This window comes from Lampris incognitus, chromosome 3 (genome assembly GCF_029633865.1).
Source record: "Lampris incognitus isolate fLamInc1 chromosome 3, fLamInc1.hap2, whole genome shotgun sequence".
In the NCBI taxonomy this organism is placed as follows: domain Eukaryota; kingdom Metazoa; phylum Chordata; class Actinopteri; order Lampriformes; family Lampridae; genus Lampris; species Lampris incognitus.
This window is the reverse complement of record NC_079213.1, coordinates 20,396,580-20,418,661: the sequence shown is the minus strand read 5'-3', so window position 1 is coordinate 20,418,661 and position 22,082 is coordinate 20,396,580. Positions and strand designations below refer to the sequence as shown.

General features: G+C 46.0%; 1 protein-coding gene across 1 annotated transcript in view; it reads left to right on the top strand.

Moving 5' to 3' along the window:
• Positions 1 to 19,047, top strand: part of LOC130110378 (protein phosphatase 1H-like) — a 53,530-nt gene extending 34,483 nt beyond the window's left edge. The window contains exons 6-10 of the mRNA XM_056277460.1: positions 552 to 670; positions 6,016 to 6,079; positions 12,451 to 12,558; positions 16,779 to 16,930; positions 18,669 to 19,047. Of these exons, the coding sequence (XP_056133435.1) occupies positions 552 to 670; positions 6,016 to 6,079; positions 12,451 to 12,558; positions 16,779 to 16,930; positions 18,669 to 18,816 (591 nt within the window). The 3' untranslated portion in view covers positions 18,817 to 19,047. The remainder of the gene's footprint in view (positions 1 to 551; positions 671 to 6,015; positions 6,080 to 12,450; positions 12,559 to 16,778; positions 16,931 to 18,668) is intronic.
• The last annotated feature ends 3,035 nt before the right edge of the window (positions 19,048 to 22,082 follow it).

Here is a 22,082-nt window from a genome sequence, read left to right as displayed (position 1 = left end):
CTCAAACACACTTGCACTGAGAGTTGCTTTTGAGTTGAGGGAGAATTTTGCACGTTCATTTTATTCAGGCAACACGGTGGCGCAGTGGTTAGCGCGGTCGCCTCACAGCAAGAAGGTCCTGGGTTCGAGCCCTGGGGTAGTCCATCCTTGGGGGGGTCGTCCCCTGTGTGGAGTTTGCATGTTCTCCCCGTGTCTGCATGGGTTTCCTCCCGCAGTCCAAAGACATGTAGGTCAGGTGAATCGGCCATACTAAATTGCCCCTAGGTATGAATGTGTGTGTATGTCGGCCCTGTGTGATGGCCTGATGGCCTGTCAAGGGTGTCTCCCCGCCTGCCGCCCAGTGACTGCTGGGTTAAGCTGATGGATGGATGGATTTTAATACAGCGCATATATTTTTTAAAAAAAATCCTTGTCCAATAAGTTTAAAGTGTTCTGAATGAGGCAGTAGCGGGTAAATGTGCAAGAAAACAAATGGAGTTAGTAACTGCAGGTTTGCTGCGTGGTAAATCGGTGTCTGACCGGCAGGGTGTCCTCGTCTCTTTATCTTCCAGGGATTCATGCAGCCCCACCTGTTGGGAAACGAATTCACCCACCTGGAGTTTCCCAGGAGAGTTCAGAGGAAGGAAGTGGGCAAGAGGATGCTTTACCGCGACTTCACCATGAGAGGATGGTCAGTAAATTTAAACCTCAATCCTTCATGAAGGCAATCTTCCTTCATAAAGAATTCAATAAGATCTCCATCTCTCTGTCTCTCACCATTTTTTCTCTCAAGTCTCTCTATACGTCTGTCCTTTTGTGCAGCTGTCTGTCCCAGTCTCTCATGCGCACATTCAGTTTAACAGGTACATTTAAAAAAAAGCATGACTTAGCCTGGATTTCAGTCATTAATGTTGTAGTCTCTGTTGGTAAAAGTCTTTTACAAGCTTGCTCAGCCAAATCTGCCAGCAACCACAAGGACTGCTTTTTCTTAAAACTCCCCCAGTAACTTCATTCTTCTCCCACATTTGGCTGCTAACGTAATACGTTACGCACTATATAATTTTTCCTGGGATAGCCCCCAGCTGACGGTAATCACTAAAATAAGCATTCATGATTTGGAAATTTGTAGTTAATTGTCTGAAATACATCAGCAATAAAAAGAATGAAACACCGTTCATCTGTATGTAAATCTTTTAGGGTTGTCATTTTCACCCAGTTGATTTACTGTCTTCCCATCCCTCTTCATTGGTCCTGAGTCACGTCCAATGATAAGCGCGTTCTCTGTTTGGGTAGTGGACCATAACATGACAGACAGGCTGAGGGATAACATATCATGGTTGTCCTGCTATCTTGTACAAATCACTCTGTCTTAATAGTCTGACCTGTGATGTTTCTGTCCCATAGATTATTTGCACTGAATAGATTCTCAAAAATGCGTCACAAAGCACGTCCCGTATCAGTTTAGTGCAGACCGCGTCTTTTAAGTTTCCAACTACTGGATGATTCCGTATTTTACGGGACGGCTGAATCGCACCAGGATCAAATTTAAATCTATAATGAGACCCTTGTAATATTCTGGGATCGTTTTATGCATTCTGGCACAGAATAGCCAAGTGAATTGATGCAACATTCAAAGGAAATGAAAAGTAGAGTTGGTAGTACCTTGCAGCTTTCCGAGCAGCTATGGACGGAGTGACTCAGACCCTGAAAGCTCTGCAAAAGGTTGTAGTTTGTAGTTAGTCTCAGCATCTTCTCTTTCTCTGTGCTCTTTCTCTTCACGCACCCAACCACACACACACACACACACACACACACATTTGCTTAGGTTAAAATTTTTGTAAGGTCTGGGCAGTGTAGCGGTCTATTCCGTTGCCTGCCAACATGGGGATTGCCGGTTTGAATCCCCGTGTTACCTCTGGCTTGGTCAGGCGTCCCTACAGACACAATTGGCCATGTCTGCGGGTGGGTATGTGTCCTGGTCGCTGCACTGGCGCCTCCTCTGGTCGGTTGAGGCGCCTGTTCAGGGGGGAGGGAGAACTGGGGGGAATAGCGTGATCCTCCCACACGCTACATCCCCCTGGTGAAACTCCTCACTGTCAGGTGATAAGGAGCGGCTGGCGACTCCACATGTATCGGAGGAAGCATGTGGTAGTCTGCAGCCCTCCACAGATTGGCAGAGGGGGTGCAGCAGAGATTGGGAAGGCTTGGAAGGGTGGGGTAATTGGCCAAGTACAATTGGGAAGAAAAAGGGGGGAAAATCCAAAACAAAACAAAAAAAGAATTTTTTGTAAGATACTATGAAGTCTGGAGAAAGCTAAAGAGCTAACCGTGATAGTTAGCCAATGATGATTAGCTAATGAGCTAGCTATCATATGATGATATAGTTTTGATATTGCAGGATTCAAACACCCTTTTGCACATAGAGTTTTTGCTCTCATTCACTGTTTTACACACATACACACTGTCGAGTACACTCAAATGTGCACACACAGGGAAATACTGTACTCCGCTCAAAAGGTTTATATTTCAGCTCGGTGTGCCTCACAAGCTAGCCAGATGTACTCTGTCCTTCACTGCTTTTGTAAAGAGCTTTGTTCTGCCATGCTCAATGCATCCTCTAAGTTTTCCAGTGAGTTGTTACTCGTACAAGGAACCAGTCTAAAAAAAAAAAAAACGTCTTTTCTCTCCATTATATAAATTTAACTGCAGGGGTACATAGCATATTGATCCAAATCCTGTTGTCATGGAGGGTTCACTGTCATAACCTGAAAAGATTTTTCCTGTCACTGTTCCTATCACACACACACACACACATTCTCTCTCTTTATCTGTGTTGCTGAAAATGGACGAATTTGGTGTGTCTCTCTTTCTGTCTCTATATCTCTTTCTCACTCTTCCTCTCTGCCATTGAAATGATAGTTGATGTGCGGACCAGTGTGAAACACGTTCACCTCTCAAATCTGCTCAGCTGTAAGCTAAGCCCAGGTCAGTCAGTCAGTCAGTCAGTCAATCTGTCAGTCGGTCCAGTTGTGGGGGAGGGAGGCAGGCGGAGAATTGTTTTGAGGCAGAAGGATTTAAGAAAAGTGGAGAGATGCGCTAAAGCAACACTGCTTCTGGCCGTCGTTTGTCCCGTTTCTGCTCTAGTTCTTCAGTCTTCACACTGCAGCGGACCACTTCGAGGTGAATACCTGGCAGAATACTCCTCAGACCCCAGATTTATCAGTTTTGGCAGAACCTGCTCTGTGTGTGTGTGTGTGTGTGTGTGTGTGTGTGTGTGTGTGTGTGTGTGTGTGTGTGTGTGCACGCACACATGTGTTTTGTTCATTCTTTTTAATGTATTGAAGCGGCAATAGCCTAGATGTCAGAGAAGGAAATCTGCCACCAGCGTAGCTCGCAGAGAATCTGTGAAAATCTAGATGGGTTGGTGAGTTTGCTCCACCCCCAACAACCCCCATCACTACCACCTCTACCCCAGCAGGCACTCCCCCCCCCCCTTTTTCTCCCCAATTGTACTTGGCCAATTACCTGACTCTTCCGAGCCGTCCCGGTTGCTCCTCCACCCCCTCTGTCGATCCGGGGAGGGCTGCAGACTACCACATGCCTCTTCCCATGCATGTGGAGTCGCCAGCCACTTCTTTTCACCGGGCAGTGAGGAGTTTCACCAGGGGGACATAGCGCGTGGGGGGATCATGCTATTCCCCCCAGTCCCCCCCCCCCCGCCGAACAAGCGCCCCAACAGACCAGGGGAGGCGCTAGTGCAGTGACCAGGACACATACCCACATCCGGCTTCCCACCCGCAGACACGGCCAATTGTGTCTGTAGGGACGCCCAACCAACCAGCAGCCACTGTTGAGGCCCAAAATGGCAAGTGACGAAATGAATAAGATGATTGCATGTGTCGACTTTCAGGTGTGAGCTGTTGTGACTATGAACATGAAAACGGGTAGTGCTGAGCACTAGCTTGCGCTCTCGGCCAACTTTCCCCCAGCCGAGCATCACCTGCCTTGCAAAGATAAAAAGGGTGCAGCAAGTGACTCGGTGGACTCTTTCTCCCCTTGTCAGAAGAGGAACGATTGAAGAGGAGGAGAGGACGGGTTGATCAGAGGGTAAATGGATGGATGAGAGAGGGCTCTCTCTCTCTCTCTCTCTCTCTCTCTCTCTCTCTCTCTCCCTACCACCTAAGGAATGGGAGGGTAATGCAAGCACAGGTCTCTAACCGTGAGACGGGGCAAAACGTGCAAAAAGAAAGACAGAACAGATAAGAGAGAGAGAGACGTGTACTGAAAGACAAACAGGCGGTGTAAACGTCAGCCAGCTATGGTAGCGTTTGAAGTCGTTAACATTTCCCTCAGTCTGCTGACGCCAGGTCTAATCTGGCTTGTAGAAGCCACGGCAGCGCTGGCCGCAGACTCTCCATCTTACACATCAAAGCTCGAGACCCGGGTTTGTTTTTGCAGATTCTCAGATTGGCAACTTGTGGCATTTGTGCACTTTTGAACCCGTCTTAGTCCTTTTGTGTGTTGCACATTCAAAGATCTTCACTCTGTTGCTCGCTCTCTCTCTCGCTCGCTCGGCTCAGTCATACCCATAAATGTTTTAGCAGGGAAAAATGCGAGCTAAATTGCAACCCAGAGAGTCGTGCTTGAAGGGAAAATAAAGAAAACCCAACAACATAAGCTAAATCGGAAAGTTTTGAAAAATTTATTGCAGGACTGCAATGATAGTGTTGCCATTTTTTTTTTTTTTGCATTCAGCAGCAGTAAGGAAACCACACTGAGGAAACTGACACCATTGCTGATGAGAAATTGAGGGGAAAAAATGCTGAAAAAGTTGACTTTTGAGGACAGTTACCTCTCATAAAAAGTATAGGTGTTATACAAATTAACCCCCCACACACACACACACACCCCAAGTCACCACTGTCGTAGATAATATGAATGGAGGCACTGCAGGCAGGGAGCAGACTGATGCAAAGCGGCAGGAATCAATCCTATAGAAAGAGATCCAGCGGGCATCCAGGTAGCGTAGCAGTCTATTCCTTTGCCTACCAACATGGGGATCGCTGGTTCGAATTCCCCGTGTTACCTCCGGCATGGCCGGGCGTCCCTACAGACACAATTGGCGGTGTCTGTGGGTGGGAAGCCGGATGTGGGTATATGACCTGGTCGCTGCACTACCTCCTCCTCTGGTTGGTCGGGGAGCCTGTTTGGGGGGGGGGGGATTGAGGAGGAATAGCGTGATCCTCCCACACGCTATGTCCCCCTGGCGGAACTCCTCACTGTCGGGTGAAAAGAAGCGGCTGGCGACTCCACGTGTATCGGAGGAGGCGTGTGGTAGTCTGCAGCCCTCCCCCAGATTGGCAGAGGGGGTGGAGCACTGACCGGGACGGCACACAAGAGTGGGGTAATTGGCTGGGTACAATTGGGGAGAAAAGGGGGGAAAATCAAAAAATAAAATAAAATAAAAAAGAAACGATCCAGCATCAGCAGTGGAGGTGGAGGTGGTTTGGACCCATGTGTCTGTGACCAACAGTCTGATATATCTCCACTAGGATCCAAAAAGTGGTGGAAACTTTTCCTTTGCCCCCATTCAAATAAACAGGTGTTATGTTGGCTAAAGCTCCTGTCCTGTTAGACTCATCACCCTGGTGAGTTCCACACGTCCTCAATAAAGAGACGTTGCTTTCCTTTGATGGTTGGATGGGTGTTTGTGATACTGCGAGGGAAGTCCCGCGAAAAACTGTGGATTCACACCAGAGCGGAAGAAAAATTGCTCTCCGTACAGCCGTGAAACGGGAAAACCACATCAAGAGTAATTAAAAGTGGTTTCCTCGCCCTGCTCTCCCTCCTACCCTCTGTCTCTCCATGTCAGTCCGTCTCACTCTCCTTGTTCTTTTCCCTCACTCCCTCACGTACTCCTTGCTCAAAGCCATTTCTACTGAGGGCAGTCTGACACTGGTGTGTGTGTTTTTTTTTTTTATAGAGGCCCATTTAATGCTCTCCTTTGCTTTTCTCTCTGACCTTGATCCAACACAGGGCTTATAAAACCATTGAGGATGAGGACCTCAAGTTTCCACTAATATATGGTGAAGGGAAAAAGGTAAGCGCGCGCGTGTGTGTGTGTGTGTGTGTGTGTGTGTGTGTGTGTGTGTGTGTGTGTGCATTCCAAGCCTTATGGCTCTTTGCTGGAAATCAGAACTGCTGAAAGAACGGTGACCACTTTCTTCGACACACACACAGTCTCTACATGCCCGCCAGCCTGCCAGCTACCCAGGGAGTGGGCATACATTGTTTCTCTGATGTACTTGTAGCATACTGTGGGGGAACAAAAACTTGGAAAAGAAGACACACACACACTCACTAACTAACACACAGGGGACTACAGGAGAGCTCGACGGTACAAGTATTTCACTCGCATTTACCCCTAAAAATAGATACGGGTGAACCGGAAAAATAATTTACGAGCACAGTGTGCGAGTAAAGATTACAAGCTGCTGTAGTCAGTTGGGGACAGACGCATTTAAAAAGCATTGCAAAGACATCGCTAAAAATGAAGCCCATTCGTTTTAATTTGGAGCAAAAAAGAGATGAGGAGGGGGGGGGGATTTGCAAGCTTTAACTAACGAGGCTTCGCAAGCAATGTTTTGTACTTCATGATGAGTCGCATCTTTTGGGGGAACGAACTGAACTGAATCACTTCCTGAGACGGTCCGTCTCAGGAACTGTCAGTCCAGCTGACCGTCATTTGTTCGCAGGAGGAACGGGTTGTGTTGAAGACAGCAAATACGCAGCTGATTCGGGTTGCTAGCATTTAGCTGCAATGATCAACAATATTGGTCTTCGACTGCAATCCATATATATGACAATATCTCGATATTATATGCATAGGCTAACATTTAATGTTACTGCACACACACACAACGAAGTAGGAAGTAGTATCAAACGTTTTAATTAATAATTAGGTGTCACAAAAAATATATATGCTGTACATAACTGGGTAGGACTTTGTTATAGCAGCTTTCAGTTTGCAAAGGGTATCTTTATCCAACTAAATTGTCAGCCTGCTGGTTTATCCTTCATGAACGACCGTTCTACGTTGTACATGTTCCACCCTATAAGGGGCTTCGCTATTGGTTTACCCTTCAAGGCTCCACCTCGGCACTTGAGACAGCTCTTTTCCCTCACCATCCAAACAAGTGGTTGGGAGCCACACAGCCCCCCACCATCTATAAAACCCTAGCGTCTCCGCAGGTCATTTCCCTTTTTCACTCAGCAACCTTGAGTATGGATCTGCGATTTTTTTTTTTTCCTGCCTGTCACCCTCCGGCGACACAGTTATGCCTACCCCTATCAAGACCTGCTCCTCCTGCTCCACTGAGATGTCTTCTCTGGACAGCCACCAGGCCTGCTTCTTTTGCCTCGGTTGGCATCGTCAGGAGGAAGCCGAGACCTGCCCTGCCTGCCTCTCTCCCCCGGTTAGAGGCACAAGAACAGGCAGAAGTAACTTTATCTATATTGCATCTTTTGAGAGCAGAGACATCACAAAGTGCTTCACAGAGGAATTAAAGCTTAAAAATACAAGTCCAAAGGAAAAGCGTACCAAAGTTTAGGAGCCACAAACTCAAAAGCACAGTCTCCTTTAGTTTTAAGCCTAGATTGAGGAGCAACCAGCAAACCCTGATCAGAGGACTGTAGAGACCTGCTGGTGACATCGGGCTGCAGTAGATCTCCAATGTAGGCAGGAGCCTGATGATGCAGAGCTCTTTAGGTGATCACAAAAACTTTGATTTGGATTCTGAATTTGATGGGGAGCCAGTGAGGAGCAATTAGAATCTGTGTCACATGAGACCTTTTGGAGGATCTGATCAAGAGTTTAACAGCAGCATTTTGGACCACTTGTAAACGATCCAGGGATTTTTTAAAAATGTTTTATTTTTTGCTGAGGCAGGTGAAAAGGGAGTCAAGACGGGATGTTATAAAAAGATTGAATTAACATTTCCATCTCTGCTTGAGACACAATGGGCCTGAGCTTTGCAATGTTTCTCAGATGGAAAAACAAGAATGAATCAGACACTTTGACATGTTGGTCCAGAGTCAAGAGTCTCATCGATAGTGACACCTAGATTTCTTATGGAGGATTTAACCAACGAGGCAAGAGACCCAAGACCATCCCTTATCTACTAGGAGGAGCAGAAATAAGGATTTCAGTTTTGTCTGTATTTAAGAAATTATCTGCCATCCAGTTAGCTATGTTTTGAGGTTTAAATGAGACATGTAATTGAATATCATCTGCATAGATGTGATAGGAGATACCCTTTAAAGTGCCTCATTATCTGTCCAAGGGGAAGCGTATACAAAGCAAACAGAATAGGGCCAAGAACTGAACCTTCAGACCCACCACAGTACAGCGTTTCAGATGAGGAGTGACGCTGCTAGCAGAAACTACAAAACTCCTATCCGAGAGGTAGGAGGAGAACCACTGCAGGGCTAACCCAGAGATACCCACCCACTGCCCAAGTCTCTCAACCAAGATATGGTAGTCCATAGTATCAAAAGCCGCACTGAGATCCTACAGCACAAACACCAAACATTCTCCTGCGTCACCATGCATCAAGATTTCATTTGAGACTCTTAAGAACTGTTTCTATTGAGTTCAACTAGCGGAAGGCAGACTGAAACTTATCAGATATATTATGCTCATCTATTGCAGTTGTGAGCTGCTTAGCAACCGCTTTTTCTAAAATTTTGGCAAAAGGCAGCTTGGAAATGGGCCTGTAATTTCAGGTTAGGGAAAAGGTCAAGGTTTGATTTTGTTTTTTATGTATGTATGTTTGTATGTATTTATTTATTTATTTAAAAAAATTTTGGAGTGGCTGAATAACTGCTTGTTTGAATTGAGCAGGGACATGACCAGATAACAAAAAGTCGTTGATTATGGAGAGCACAGCAGGAGCAATAGAGCCAATGACATTTTTAAACAGAGGATGTGGGTAAGATGTCAAAGGGGCAAGAGGAAGTTTTCATAGTTAACCAAGTTACTAAGATCTTGGAGTGTTATTGGTGGAAAAACTCTCCAGGATTGTAGACTGAGAGGAGCATGGGATGGGGGGGAAGCTGAGGGGGAAATGTTCGATCTGATTTCATTAATCTTGCCCACAAAGAAAGAAAGAAATGTGTTACATTTCTCACTTGAAAAAAATCAGAACAGCAGGTGACGCAGGAGTAACAATATGAATAATGGTGTCAAATGAAACTTTGAGATTGCGCCGATTGTTAGACACAAGTTTAGAGAAGTAGGTAGAGAAGTATGTACACTGACTCCTTCCGCCTCTCCAATGCCAGCCAGGTGCCATTAAGCAAGAAGGCAGTGGCCTGCTCTAAATCTTGGGACGAGGAGGACGACCGTCATGTCTTTGAAGAAAAGGACCCAGCCTCTCTTTTCCTCAACTTAGAGCCGCTGGTTGTTCACCGGTACCCTCTCAACAATCTGCCCAGCCTGTTTTCTTTGGCCACCAAGAGGATAGGTATTCCACTTCCGCTGTCTCCCACCTCCACTTCTCCCCAGGATTACTTCACTGTCAGCCTTTGTGCCCTGCCACACGGTAGGCCTCACCCTCATGTGCTATGTCCCAAGATGGCACCCTTCTTCCACTATGCGCAGTGTGAGTGGTACCAAGACCCCAGCTGTGGCTTATGGTCCCTACTGCTCTGTGGAGGGCTGGGAGTGGGACAAGGAAGGGCTCTTTATCAAGGATGAAGTCAGGGTCTACCTCCTCCCTTCAGCCTCCCTCTGGCCAGGCGGTCGGCCGTCACTGCCGAACGAGTGGGACCGGTTGATGGCCAACTTTCTTGACCGTGGCTATGCTGGTGCCTCCCAGGTGGTGGCACTGGCTAGCAATTTAGCTTATCTGGCTGGGTTTCTTGACAAGCTCACCCATGACCAGTTATGTCATGGGTGAGCTTATGTTGTTTGCTGTTATGTGAAGCACTTGGTGACGGTCAAGAAATCCAACGGACTGTTCATCTGCTATGGCGGTTGGGCTCAAGGGGCTCCTCAGTTGGTACAGTGGCTCGCTCACTGGGTTTGTGGCGCAATTTTCAAGAGTTATGATGCTATGGGCTGCCCTGCCCCTGTGAGCCTCAGGGTGCACCCTACTATGGGTAATGTGTCTTCTATGGCACTTTTCCGGGGAGTGTCAGTGGAAGACATCTGCTTGGCGGCTTCCTGGTCCTCCAGTTTGACCTTTGTGCTGTCGTATCTCAGGAATATGACTGTTGACTCAGTACTTTATGCGGTGTTTGGTGCACAATCAAGTGGGGCCTCTTCTTTAGTCAACTGATAAGTCAGCTGTGCCAAACCCACAGCAGGTTGTTGCAGTACAGTTTGAGACCCTCGGGTGGGGCAGTGCTCAACCATTGGACTGCTCCTGTGTAGGGTGTTACGTTGGCTGGTGTCTGACTGGTGTCAGTCAGGCCCAGCTCAGAGTACATTCATCCCTAACAGCCTTCGCCTTAGGTGTGATCAATAGTGAATCCCGTTAGAGGGTGGAGCATGTACGGCATATAGAAATGGTAGGTACCCTGGATGTAACTCCAGTTCTATGAGTACATACGTACGTAGCTCTCTATCCTCTAGCCCAGCTGGCCCCAGTCTTCGTTGCTGAGTTCAAAGGGAGATGAGCTGTGGCGACATTGGGGTTTATAGGTGGTGGGGCACTATGTGGCTCCTACTGCTTGATTGGGTGGTGAGGGAAAAGATCTGCCTCAGGTGCCGAGGCGGAACCTCAAAGGGTAAACCAATGGCAAAGCCCATTAGAGGGCTATGCATGTACTCATAGAACTGGAGTTACATCCAGGGTAACTACTGTTTCTCAGTTCACCGGTTAGTGGGCTGAACCGAACATTCAGCCGTATTTCAGTTCAGTGAGCAGGATTGCATAGTTGGAGCTCCGGTCAAGCACTGAACAGTTCAGTAAAATTAATCTTTTTAATGATTCAGTACACTGAAAAGAACTGCCCTACTCGTCACTATTCTCAACGTTAACATGGCGGAATTTGATCCTACTCCTACAGTGGACCGCCGGCTGAGCATGCCAGACGGCCAACATACAAAACCAGCCGGACAACCAATACCCTTTGCATCTAGTAGGCATGAGCCAATGTGTGATTTTGATGGTATGCGCTATTGCACAGATGTGTGTCTCTTAGTACACACACACATGCATACAGAATGAGGGGGGAGGGGACCTGTATTGCAGAACCAAATATGTCTGTTAAAATGCAGTGTCAGTGTTTTAAAACATTGGTCCAGTGCTTCGGTGTTAAAAAAAAAAACTTTGAAATATTTTAAAAAGCTGTTACAAATTTTTATTCAAAAAACTGTGTTTCAACATTTCAGTGTTTTTAAAAAGGTATGTCATTAACGTTTTCAAAAATTGAAGGCCCATGCCTAGTGTCCAGATACTAGTGTCCTCCACTTTCATAGTCCCCCACTGGTTTTCACATAATTGCACACGAGAAGGAACACATACACACACATACACACACACGTGCACATGGGCAGTAAAATATGTATGTAATCAATTGTTTGTTGATAAACTCTGTGTTACTTGAACATTTTTCACTATGCTCCTACATTTCTTTGTGTGTTCCTAATTTTTTTCATTTAGGAGCACATGTACTCCTTGGGGGGGGGGCGTTAGCACTGAGCCCTGTACGGGGGAGAGGAGACGGTCCATCTGTTTCACTTCACTAATACTGTCACATCACATACACACATACACTGAGGCATTGTGTGTGTGGCAGATACAGGCCCACCGGGAAATGACAGTCCTCTTTCTGAGAAGTAAATCTAATCCCCTTGGGGACAGAAGGAGAGAGAGAGAGAGAGATGACAAGAACAGACAGAAACCCAACAAATCAAATCTACAAAATGTTTCAAACTCTTCTCATCCTGTTATTCCGATTCGCGCTCTCGATCCGTTGAGTAGACTTTAAAGACCGGTTCTGGACAGAGATGAGAAGATGTGATGTGTTTCACTCCATCTCAAGATGGCGTCTGTCAGTGCCATTCTCGTTTAACAGATGCCAGGTTAAGTGAGAGATGTACACGTTTAATTAACGAGGCTCTTCCACAAAAGCAGAATGGAAGAAATACAGAATATTGATGCAGTGAAATCTTTTACAATTGTACAAAATGGGAATTTTTTTCCCCACACCTGAAACATGTTCAAAAAGCACTAAATTTAGCGGCAGACTATATCAGCATATTCTGAGTAGTGTTGAGAATGAGTGTAAGCTATTGCCCCATATGGCCTAGTTGTCTTAGTAGCCCATGAGCAATCACCAAGCAAGATCTTCAAACCCAGTCTCAACAAGCGACATTCGCTTCCTTAGAAGAAATGGCGTTTATAAAATAGAGAAGGTGTGTGAACGCTGAAATATACTGGTGTATTTTTTTTTTCTCCCCAGGCGCGGGTGTTGGCCACCATCGGTGTGACCCGAGGTCTCGGCGACCACGACCTCAAAGTTCACGACTCCAATATCTACATAAAGCCCTTCCTGTCCTGCTGCCCCGAGGTAAGAGACGCCGCTGCAGACTGCCTGATGGAACAAACCGGGTCATGAGGATGGACGGATGAATGACATCCAGCGTGAGCTGGGTCGTTTCCCCAGATATATGCGGCTTTGAACCTTAATAGCTCCATTTGGAAATAATTTATCACTCCGGCAGTGACAGGAGGGAATTTAGAGGGGAAGATAAGGCAGTTTCTGAGCACTCCAGTCGACTCGATGTGACACGCTTGTATTCAGTCAATATTCGCCCATGAATTTAGGCTAGTCCATAATCGACACAATAGCTCTGGTGCACTTGGCTCACGCTGAAAAGATGGAGGCGGATCTGTGAATGAGTGAAAGAAGGGTGGTGTCTAGGAAGGTATCATGAGGTTACAGTCAGCTTCACAGTGCTGTCCTCCAATTTAAAAATACAAACTTCTTTTAAATGACCAACATTAGAAAAGAATTAAACAGCACTTGTACATCGGTTCTGAGTGATTTTTGAATAAATGCCTGGCGGCCTGTCCAGGGTGTCTCCCCGCCTGATGCCCAGTGACTGCTGGGATAGGCTCCAGCATCCCCGCGACCCTGAGAGCAGGATAAGCGGTTCTGATAATGGGTAGATGGATGGAAATAAGTAGACCGAAGAAACTATTTAGCCCGATGTGACTGATAGGCCCAATTTGCATCCGTTGCAGTGGGACTATTGCGCATGTACACATAGTGATGTCAGTGCTGAATCAATAGATACTGTTCAGCCCCTAGCACAGGGTGAAAATGTATTCAATATAAAGGTAAGGAGTCGACAGCTGCTCGACTTGGACTTATTTTTCCAAGTGTGTGTCCACGTTGGGAGCCAGTTATTTACATTACGTGTGTACTTTGTTAGCTCTCCCAATGGTTCAGCAGCATATAACAGGTTTTTAAGAAATTGTTTTGATCGATGTTCACTTGTGTCACAGCAGTTGTGGAGCAAAATCTGCCGAGGAAACAGCACTGTAAAAGACTTGAGAAATGTCCATCGTCTCACTTGGTTTTTCATATTTTCGGGCCATCCTTCCCTTTTTCAATTCCTCCTCTTCCTCCATTTTCATTCTTTACGAGATGGACCCTGTACACCAAAGGCCTGTATATTCTCTGTGAAATTATACTTTCCCATTTATGAATATTTGTGGTTTGTGAAAAGAGAGGTGGGGCGGCACGGTGGCATAGTGGTTAGCGCAGTCACCTCACAGCAAGAAGGTCCTGGGTTCAAGCCCCGGAGTAGTCCAACCTTGGAGGTCGTCCCGGGTCGTCCTCTGTGTGGTGTTTGCGTGTTTCCTCCGGGGGCTCCGGTTTCCTCCCACAGTCCAAAGACATGTAGGTCAGGTGAATCGGCCGTACTAACTTGTCCCTAGGTGTCAATGTGTGTGAATGTGTCGGCCCTGTGATGGACAGGCGGCCTGTCCAGGGTGTCTCCCCGCCTGCCACCCAATGACTGGTGGGATAGGCTCCAGCATCCCTGTGACCCTAAGGATAAGCGGTTTGGATAATGAATGAAAAGAGAGGTCCATTAGATTTTGTGTTGTACTGGTGTGTCTTGACGGCACTGCAGATTTTAGTGTACCCAGTCCTGCTGTAGCCTGCAGTGTGTTTTTTTTTTGTTTCCATTTTCAAATGTCAAAATCAATTCCTCCATCTGCCCTACAGTCCTTCCTCCTCTCTGTTTTTCCATCCTTCGACCTTCTTCCTCTCCATCTCCTCCATCCTGCCCGTCTTATTTTCTTATCGTTCGCCCGTACAAGATAGACCAGATGAGGTCGTAACCTACTTAAACTACTTCAGTCCCGTCAGATGTTGTGCCACAGCCTCCGGAGGAGCTCTGTTCTTCTTGCCTGAATGGGGCTCTGAGCGGCACAGGAACTCAGACTCACCTGTCTTTCTGGCAGTGCTTTCAAAGCCCTTTCATCTCCCCATGTAGTTCAACTTATAGTTTTGCATTTACTTTCCCAGAGTTCTCTGTCTGCTTGATCTTTAATTCATTAACGCCCGGGTTCACGTCGAGTTCACAATGTAAACTTTACTCATCCCAGCACCCTTGCTGTATCTCCGTCTATAGGTCTCTTGCTCGCTCGCTCTCTCTCTCTAAGCTGCACTGCTCACCCCAAAGTCTCTGAAGTGTTATTTGTTGTTCACTGAGTCAAATAGGGATACAGAGCTGCACTGAATCCATTATCCCATGGATATGCTTTGCACCGTGTTTCGAGAGGGCTTGGGCTGATACCCATTTTAATGTGATTTTGAAATGTCTGAGCCAGCTCGAGCTGTGTTTGAGCTTGCCAGCCCTCTATAAACCGGTTTCCTCTTTGTCACAACATTTATATTCCTGTGTTCTTACTTCCTCAAGCCTGTTTTCAGAGCATTCAACCACCGATGTTTGGCTGCACCCATAATCACCTAGAACATCCAGCAGCTCTTAAAGACCTCTTGCATCTGAAAATAGATAAAATGCACTAAAACAATCAAATGTGTCAGGCTAAGATAAGTAGGTAACAAAATCAAGCCAATTTAATGGGAAAATGGTTGATGATCTTCACACATTTGCTAACCATTATGGCATGACCAGAAATTATAGACATACTTCAAAAACTATGTCCCCCTTTTGATCTGAGAGGATGCTATTCAGAAAAGCACGGGGGCGTCCGGGTGGCATATCTGTCTATTCCGTTGCCTACCAACATGGGGATTGCCAGTTCGAATCCCCGTGTTACCTCCAGCTTGGTCGGGCTCCCTACAGACACAATTGTCTATGTCTGCGGGTGGGAAACCAGTTGTGGGTATGTGTCCTGGTTGCTGCACTAGCGCCTCCTCTGGTCAGTCAGGGCGTCTGCTCAGGGGAGAGGGTGAACTGGGGGGAATAATGATCTTCCCACGCACTACATCCCCCTGGTGAAACTCCTCACTGTCAGGTGAAAAGAAGCGGCTGGCGACTCCACATGTATCGGAGGAGGCATGTGGTAGTCTGCAGCCCTCCCCGGATAGGCAGAGATCAGAGGTGGAGCAGTGACCGGGATGGCTTGGAAAAGTGGGGTAATTGGATGGGTACAATTGGGGAGAAAGAAAAAAAAAAGCATCCGTCTGACTAAAGTGTGTGACACTGCAGCAGCCACAGTTGTTGAAATATTTGTTCCCTTCTTTTTTTCGATTGACATTTGAGGAAGCCAATGGCAACTAGCCAAATGTTGTTCTCGCCAATTCTGTTTATTTCTAGCAGAAAATCTCCCGTTCGAACTGAAATTACCATACATAGTCACTGAATGAACGTACATGCACAACTGTATTTTGCAGTAATGTATACAAGCACAATTCACCTTGGTGTGTTTGAGAGTGTTTCATCAGTGTGAGTAACTCGGTAGTTCATGTGCGAGTGTTCGGTGCAGTATATGACAGCAGTTCAGTGCCAGAAATGAACATACAGCTTTTCCAGTGGTGCTTAGGAGAGCGTTTCGATAGTTGTCATGAGGGTGCTTCAGTAGTTTATGTGGAGAGCTTTTCAGTGATCCAGATGAGCTTGATGCATTTCAATAGTCTTTATGATGGGTTCAGCGATGCGTGGGCTTCAGCGGTTTAGTGAACAAGTAAGCGCCTTATATAAGTATGTTAAAAATTAAATGTGGGTACGTGCGGGGTTAAATATGAATTATGTCCTACTGTCTGCGTCAGGTCCTATTATGTGGTGCCGGTGAATATGTGAGTCACACGAAGCTGGATTTAGCCGAAGCATCGCCAGAATGGTGACACCTATGATGCTTATAATTTGTTGTATCACATGCCGTTTATCAAAATTACATTTTTAGAACTGAAGACTGTCCCATTTTTTTTTTGTATTTTCTCAAGAAAAGGCACAATCAAGTGTAATTTAAGCAACATAGAAAGATCGACTGCTTCTCAAAATGGTGTTTTGACACAACAGTAAGATTGGACCGCAATTTCGAGAGATGGTGGGCAAAGACTTTACACTTTAGTTGTGTTGATTTCTTGTGTGAAGAGTTGCACACCAAAACCGATTATCCAACACTTATAAACATAATATGAAATAATTAACATTATAGGCTTCGGGTCACGTTAAACACTAAAGGCTTGCAAAATAGTCCTGTCTTTTTCAAGTAACCGGTGTTTTGTGAAATAACCGAGATTTCTGTGTATTCTTCTGCAGTTCTTTCGGAAGGACTAACCTTCTTTTGTTATTTCGTGACATCCAGGTGAAGATATATAATCTGACCCAGTACGAGCACGGAACCGACGATGTTCTAGTGATGGGAACGGACGGCCTGTGGGACGTCCTCTCTAACCAGGAAGTGGCCGAGTCCGTCACCACCTTCCTGGCCAACTGTGACCCGGACGACTTGCACAGGTTTGGCTTGCCTTGTATCTGTGTGTCACATCTCCTACACATGAAAAGATGCACAGAAAATGTTTGTTATCCACACAACACAGTCTTTGGTACCATGCGTCATGCTGCCTCAAAAAAAAAAATCCTTCCATGAATACAACATCCAATGTTGTGCTGCACTTACCGTCATCGCACAATCTGATATCGCTGTGTTGGTGTTGTTCCCACGACATCCATAATTAGTGTTGCTCCTGGACCATCATTGCAGCAGACCAATCAAGTTGTTGAGGCAAATTTGTAATTTGTGATATTGGGCAAAACAAATAAAATTGACTTGATCTCGTGCCTTGGCAACGCGGGAAAAAATACCAAAGTTAACCTAACATAACCTCAAGCTAACCTAACACGTACCTTACCCTAACCTTAAGTGATAGCTAACCTTAACCTAACCGATAGGTAACCCACACTAACCCACAACCTAATCCCACAAGGCACAACGGCATGATTGGTCACTTGCAGAGGGGAACCCCCAGGGCCCTCTAGGCCCTAAAACACTACTTAAAAAGTCATCAGTTCTATCATCTAAACAAAATGTTTCTTAGAAAATAAACCCTTCAAACCTGCCTACTCAGTTTGTGCTGCAATGTTATGGGTTAAATGAAAAAGCCCCTTTTGTCTCTCTGTCAGAATTTTGCTGCCTCTGCAGTTGCTAGGAAGAAAATGCTAAGCTTTCATCTCTGTGATTGGTGTTCCAGCTGTAATTTTACAGAAGTCCTAACAATAGAGTAATTTCAAATGACAGTAAAACTGACCAATCATGTCTTCCCTCTAAATGGATGGGCTTTGTCATCGCTAACTTTATGAAAATTTCCATAAAGGGGAGGGGGGCATGAATCACAAGCTAGCAAAAAGGAGAATGGCCAAAAGGATGAGGACTCATCCTCATAATTGTGGACGTAACTTGACATGTACAACTTGAAACTTTTCACCTGTTTGTCGACAATTGTGTGCATGTCATTGACATTTATCCATGGTAAATCTTGCAGGCATCGTGAAAAATATGCCATTGTCAATAGCACATGCCAACAAACAGCAAACTGGTATGACTGCTGCAGTAGAAACTGGAAGTCATTGGAGTACACAGGTGTGGGCTTGGTTAGCACTTGGATGGGAGACCTCCCGGGAAAACTGAGTTATTGTTGGGCCAGTAGGGGGCAGACTTCCCTCTGGTCTTAAAAAAAAAAGTACCAATGCCCCAGTGCAGTGACAGGGACACTGTGCAGTAGGAGATGCCGTCCTTTGGATGAGACATTAAACCGAGGTCCTGACTCACTGTGGTCATTAAAGATCCCATGGCACTTAGCGCAAAGAGTAGGGGGTCCCCCGTGACCTGTCAAAATTCCCAACCTGGCTCTCTCCATCTGGCCACCTAATCATCCCCCCCATGTAATTGGCTCAATGATTACTCCCTCTCCACCTCAAGCTGAAGTGTGGCGAGTGTTCTGGTGCAAAATGGCTGCTGTGCATCAACCAGGTGGGTGCTACACATTGGTGGGGGTTGAGGTGAGTTCCCCCCTCTTTTCTGTGAAGCACTTTGGGTGTCTAGATAAAGTGCTATATAAAGATGTGGGTATGTGTCCTGGTCGCTGCACTAGTGCCTCTTCTGGTCGTGCGGGGCGCCTGTTCAGGGGGGAGGAAGAATATATCCCCAGCCTTAGTGGGAGTCCATTCATACTGATTTCCCCCACCTGTTTGCCAGGTACACGATGGCAGCACAGGACCTGGTGATGCGAGCGCGCGGCGTGCTGAGGGACCGGGGCTGGAGGATCACCAACGAGCGGCTGGGTTCCGGGGACGACATCTCAGTCTTCATCGTGCCGCTGATGTACGGCAACCGCCAGCCGTAGGAATTACACGAGGACGACGAGGATCTTGGACCTCGGAAGGAGCCCACGCGAGCTCTCAAATCAGCAGGGCCGAACTCAAGATCCCCACCTACACCCTCTTACCCCGACCCCCTGGTCTCTGTCAACGTAAAAATCCTTTTACTTTGTCAGACTTGAACTTACATTTCTCTCTGGAGGTCAGGAACCGGTAGAACAGCGCCGCTTCCTTTAGCATCTTTTTATAAACGCACGTCCAAACATCATAACTGTAGCGCATTTGAAAACAAGAAAGGAAAGGAAAAAAACGGGCAGATGGTGGTGATATTATTTCATCTTGTGCCCTCAACTAAACTTTTAGGAAATAACTCTGCCTGTTTCTAGCTAATGATAGGTTGTGTGTGTGTTGGGGGGGTCAACATGAATCCTGGTGGTGGCGGTGGATCCCCAAGGGCAGCTAACACCGATGGTCGTCTCCCTCTGAACCTTGGCAGAGATGTGGTTTCTGAAAAGGGAAAAGGCTCCTCCAAAGTGAAATATCTCTTTGAAAGAGAAGACCTCCCCTTCTCTCTCTCTCTGTCTCTCTCTTAGCAGTGCTCTACTATACTGGGTTCTCCCATCCAGCTCCCCTTTTCAGTCTCCCATTTTTTTTGGCCCAGACCGCCCAACAGAAACGTCTTTTCTAAGAGCGCCTCCACCGTCATGTAACCTTGGACCGAGCTGACTGGTCAGCTGCATTCCTGCTTCACCACAATGTGGCTTTGAAGCACCCCCCCCCCCAAGGTCCTCCGTCTGTCTCTACCCGCTCTGTGCATCTCTGAGCATCACCTCGCCCACGAGGAGGTTTTCACCCAGCTGGAGGACCGCGAGCCTAAAATCTAAAGTGACAAGGGAAGAGGACGATGCTTTAGGGGAGGGTGTTTTAGTGGCAGGTGGATTTCACTGGCCATTTCCTTCACACACCTTTTTGTTTTTTTTTTATTTTTGTTTGTTTTGTTTTTTTTTAGAAAAGTGCACGGATAGAGATATACGTGAGAATGTGGATGCTGAAGGAAAAGAGATGGAGGCCTGAAGATAGAGGTGTGTGGAAGGAGCCCAATCGAAGACTCAGCTTTACCTTTGAGGAAAGGAGCTGGGTCTGTACCAATAGTACAGATGTGTGTAGGCTGAGTAGGAGTGATGGTTTCAAAAAGGTCAGAGCAATTCACATGGGTGAGGGGACTCTCTCAGCTAGCTACACACTATCTCCGATATATACCATGGTGGGGGGCAAAAGGTTAATCCTGACAAGTAATTGAATCTCATATTGAGTCAACGCAGTCGCGTCACGCCATCGGCTCGTGTTTTCCACAGTCTTATAATACGGAAGACAATAAGACTCAATACCGGATCAAATGATTTGTCAGGTAATAAGTTTCACACACTGACCCAGGTTGTCAAATTTTTTGCAACAATAACTGGGTCCTGTTTCCTTTTTAGAGGCAAAGGAATTCAGTCATTGTGAAAGAGAGTCAAACTAAAGTCGTGGGAAATGGGCTGGCGTTAACACAAGGGTCATTGTAGAAACACTATAAACTGAAGCCAAATGCATCTGCAAAACACGTCCCATCATCATAATTCTCTTTTTCAGCCTTCTAATGTAATATTATTCGCTTTCTTACAATAAGTGAAGAAACTCGGCAGACAGTGTGAGTTAAATCCATGTGTCCTGAATGCCGTTTCTACTTTATTCTAGAAACAAGCGCCGCTGCCCTGAAAATAAGCTAGATAACTATATGTGTATAAGGAAAATCAAGAAAACACTCGATTCTAGAAAATTCCTATAACAAGTTGTTTGTGCTATAAAATTTTCCTTGAATCAATATTAAATTCAATATTGGGATCAAAGCTAGATTCAATTATTTGCCAAGAGGAATAAATTTGCAGGTACGTTGCTTTTGCATGTCTATGCATCACCTTAAGATGGAGACATTAATAGTTTTGTTATTCAGGCTGGATAAATATAGGGCAACAAAAGCCCGTGGTGATGTCGATCCACTGTCATTTTGTAAAGAACACTATCACGGTAAACATTATGTTAACGTCACACATTCACTCAGAAACATCAAATCTGGGCAAGAAATGAAGGTCTTGAAAACGCATACCTACTCGCGTGTTTCTGCTCCCTCTCATTTTGTACTGCGGCCCTCGTGTGGGTCGTATGTAGCATCATCCTCCTGCTGAGGGCCTTAGGAAATGATGGGCTAGTCATCATTTCCATGGTGAGCAGGTTTGGCCTTCCCCTAGCATGGAAAATAACTATCTTAAAGGGTCGTTTCTGAACTCGCATGTGTCATTCTATGTGGATGATAAGCTGTTACCATTGAATTCAATGAGGAGGGCTGACGAGAGATGGGATCAGGGTGGGGGTCTGCGTGTGCGGTCACGTTTGTAGATGGATAGCTGAAGTCCTTGATACGATGGAAATGCTGTGAGAGCCTGCGTCCTCCACCTGATAGACTTATTAAGCGGATGAACGGAAAGCTACAACCCTGACGATTGACATGCATGCAAGGCTAGCGTCCTTTTTCGATAGCGAATAATAGTTCATCCAAATCATGGATGCTTTCTTTATTTTCCCATTCTGACGTTTGCTGTCGGGTTGGACAGTTACGTCTTCATCACAGCAGCCGAATGTAGATGAATAAGGCGAGTAGTGTCTAGTCTGAAGAGGACACAAAAACATCAAGTGTGACAATCGATAATAAAACACTTATAGGTGGTTGTTGTTGTTGGGGGGGGTTTGTGGCCAGGACAATGCTGGTGACGGTGTTGGATTCAGATTGGGCATAACACCAATGCACTTAGTGGTATCACCATATAGGCACCAGTAAATTAAAAAAAAAAATTTAAATCTTCAGGGTTGTAGCTTTAAGGAAAACGTTTTGTTTTCCATAGAGGAACCTTTATTCGTTGCTCAATTTTTGATTTTCAATCACAGCAATCGCCACTCAGCTATCAGGTGTTTATTTAGATGAGGTCTCCTCCTGTCTACCAGAGTGGTTTAAAGCTGACTGTTTTCCTGACATGCTGCTTACTAAGCCAGAGGATTACTATACAGACTGATGGCAGTTTTGATTAAAACCAAAGGAGACCCTTACGCTGACTCAATGCAGTGTATGGAAAAGGAAGTGTGTTGTTATTGCAGCCCTGTGGGGGGTGGGGGGAGTACATTGAGCAGGAGAAAATGTGTGTGTGTGTGTGTGTGGTGCGTGCCGCTCTGGTGTATATTAGCTATGACTGGTAGGCAC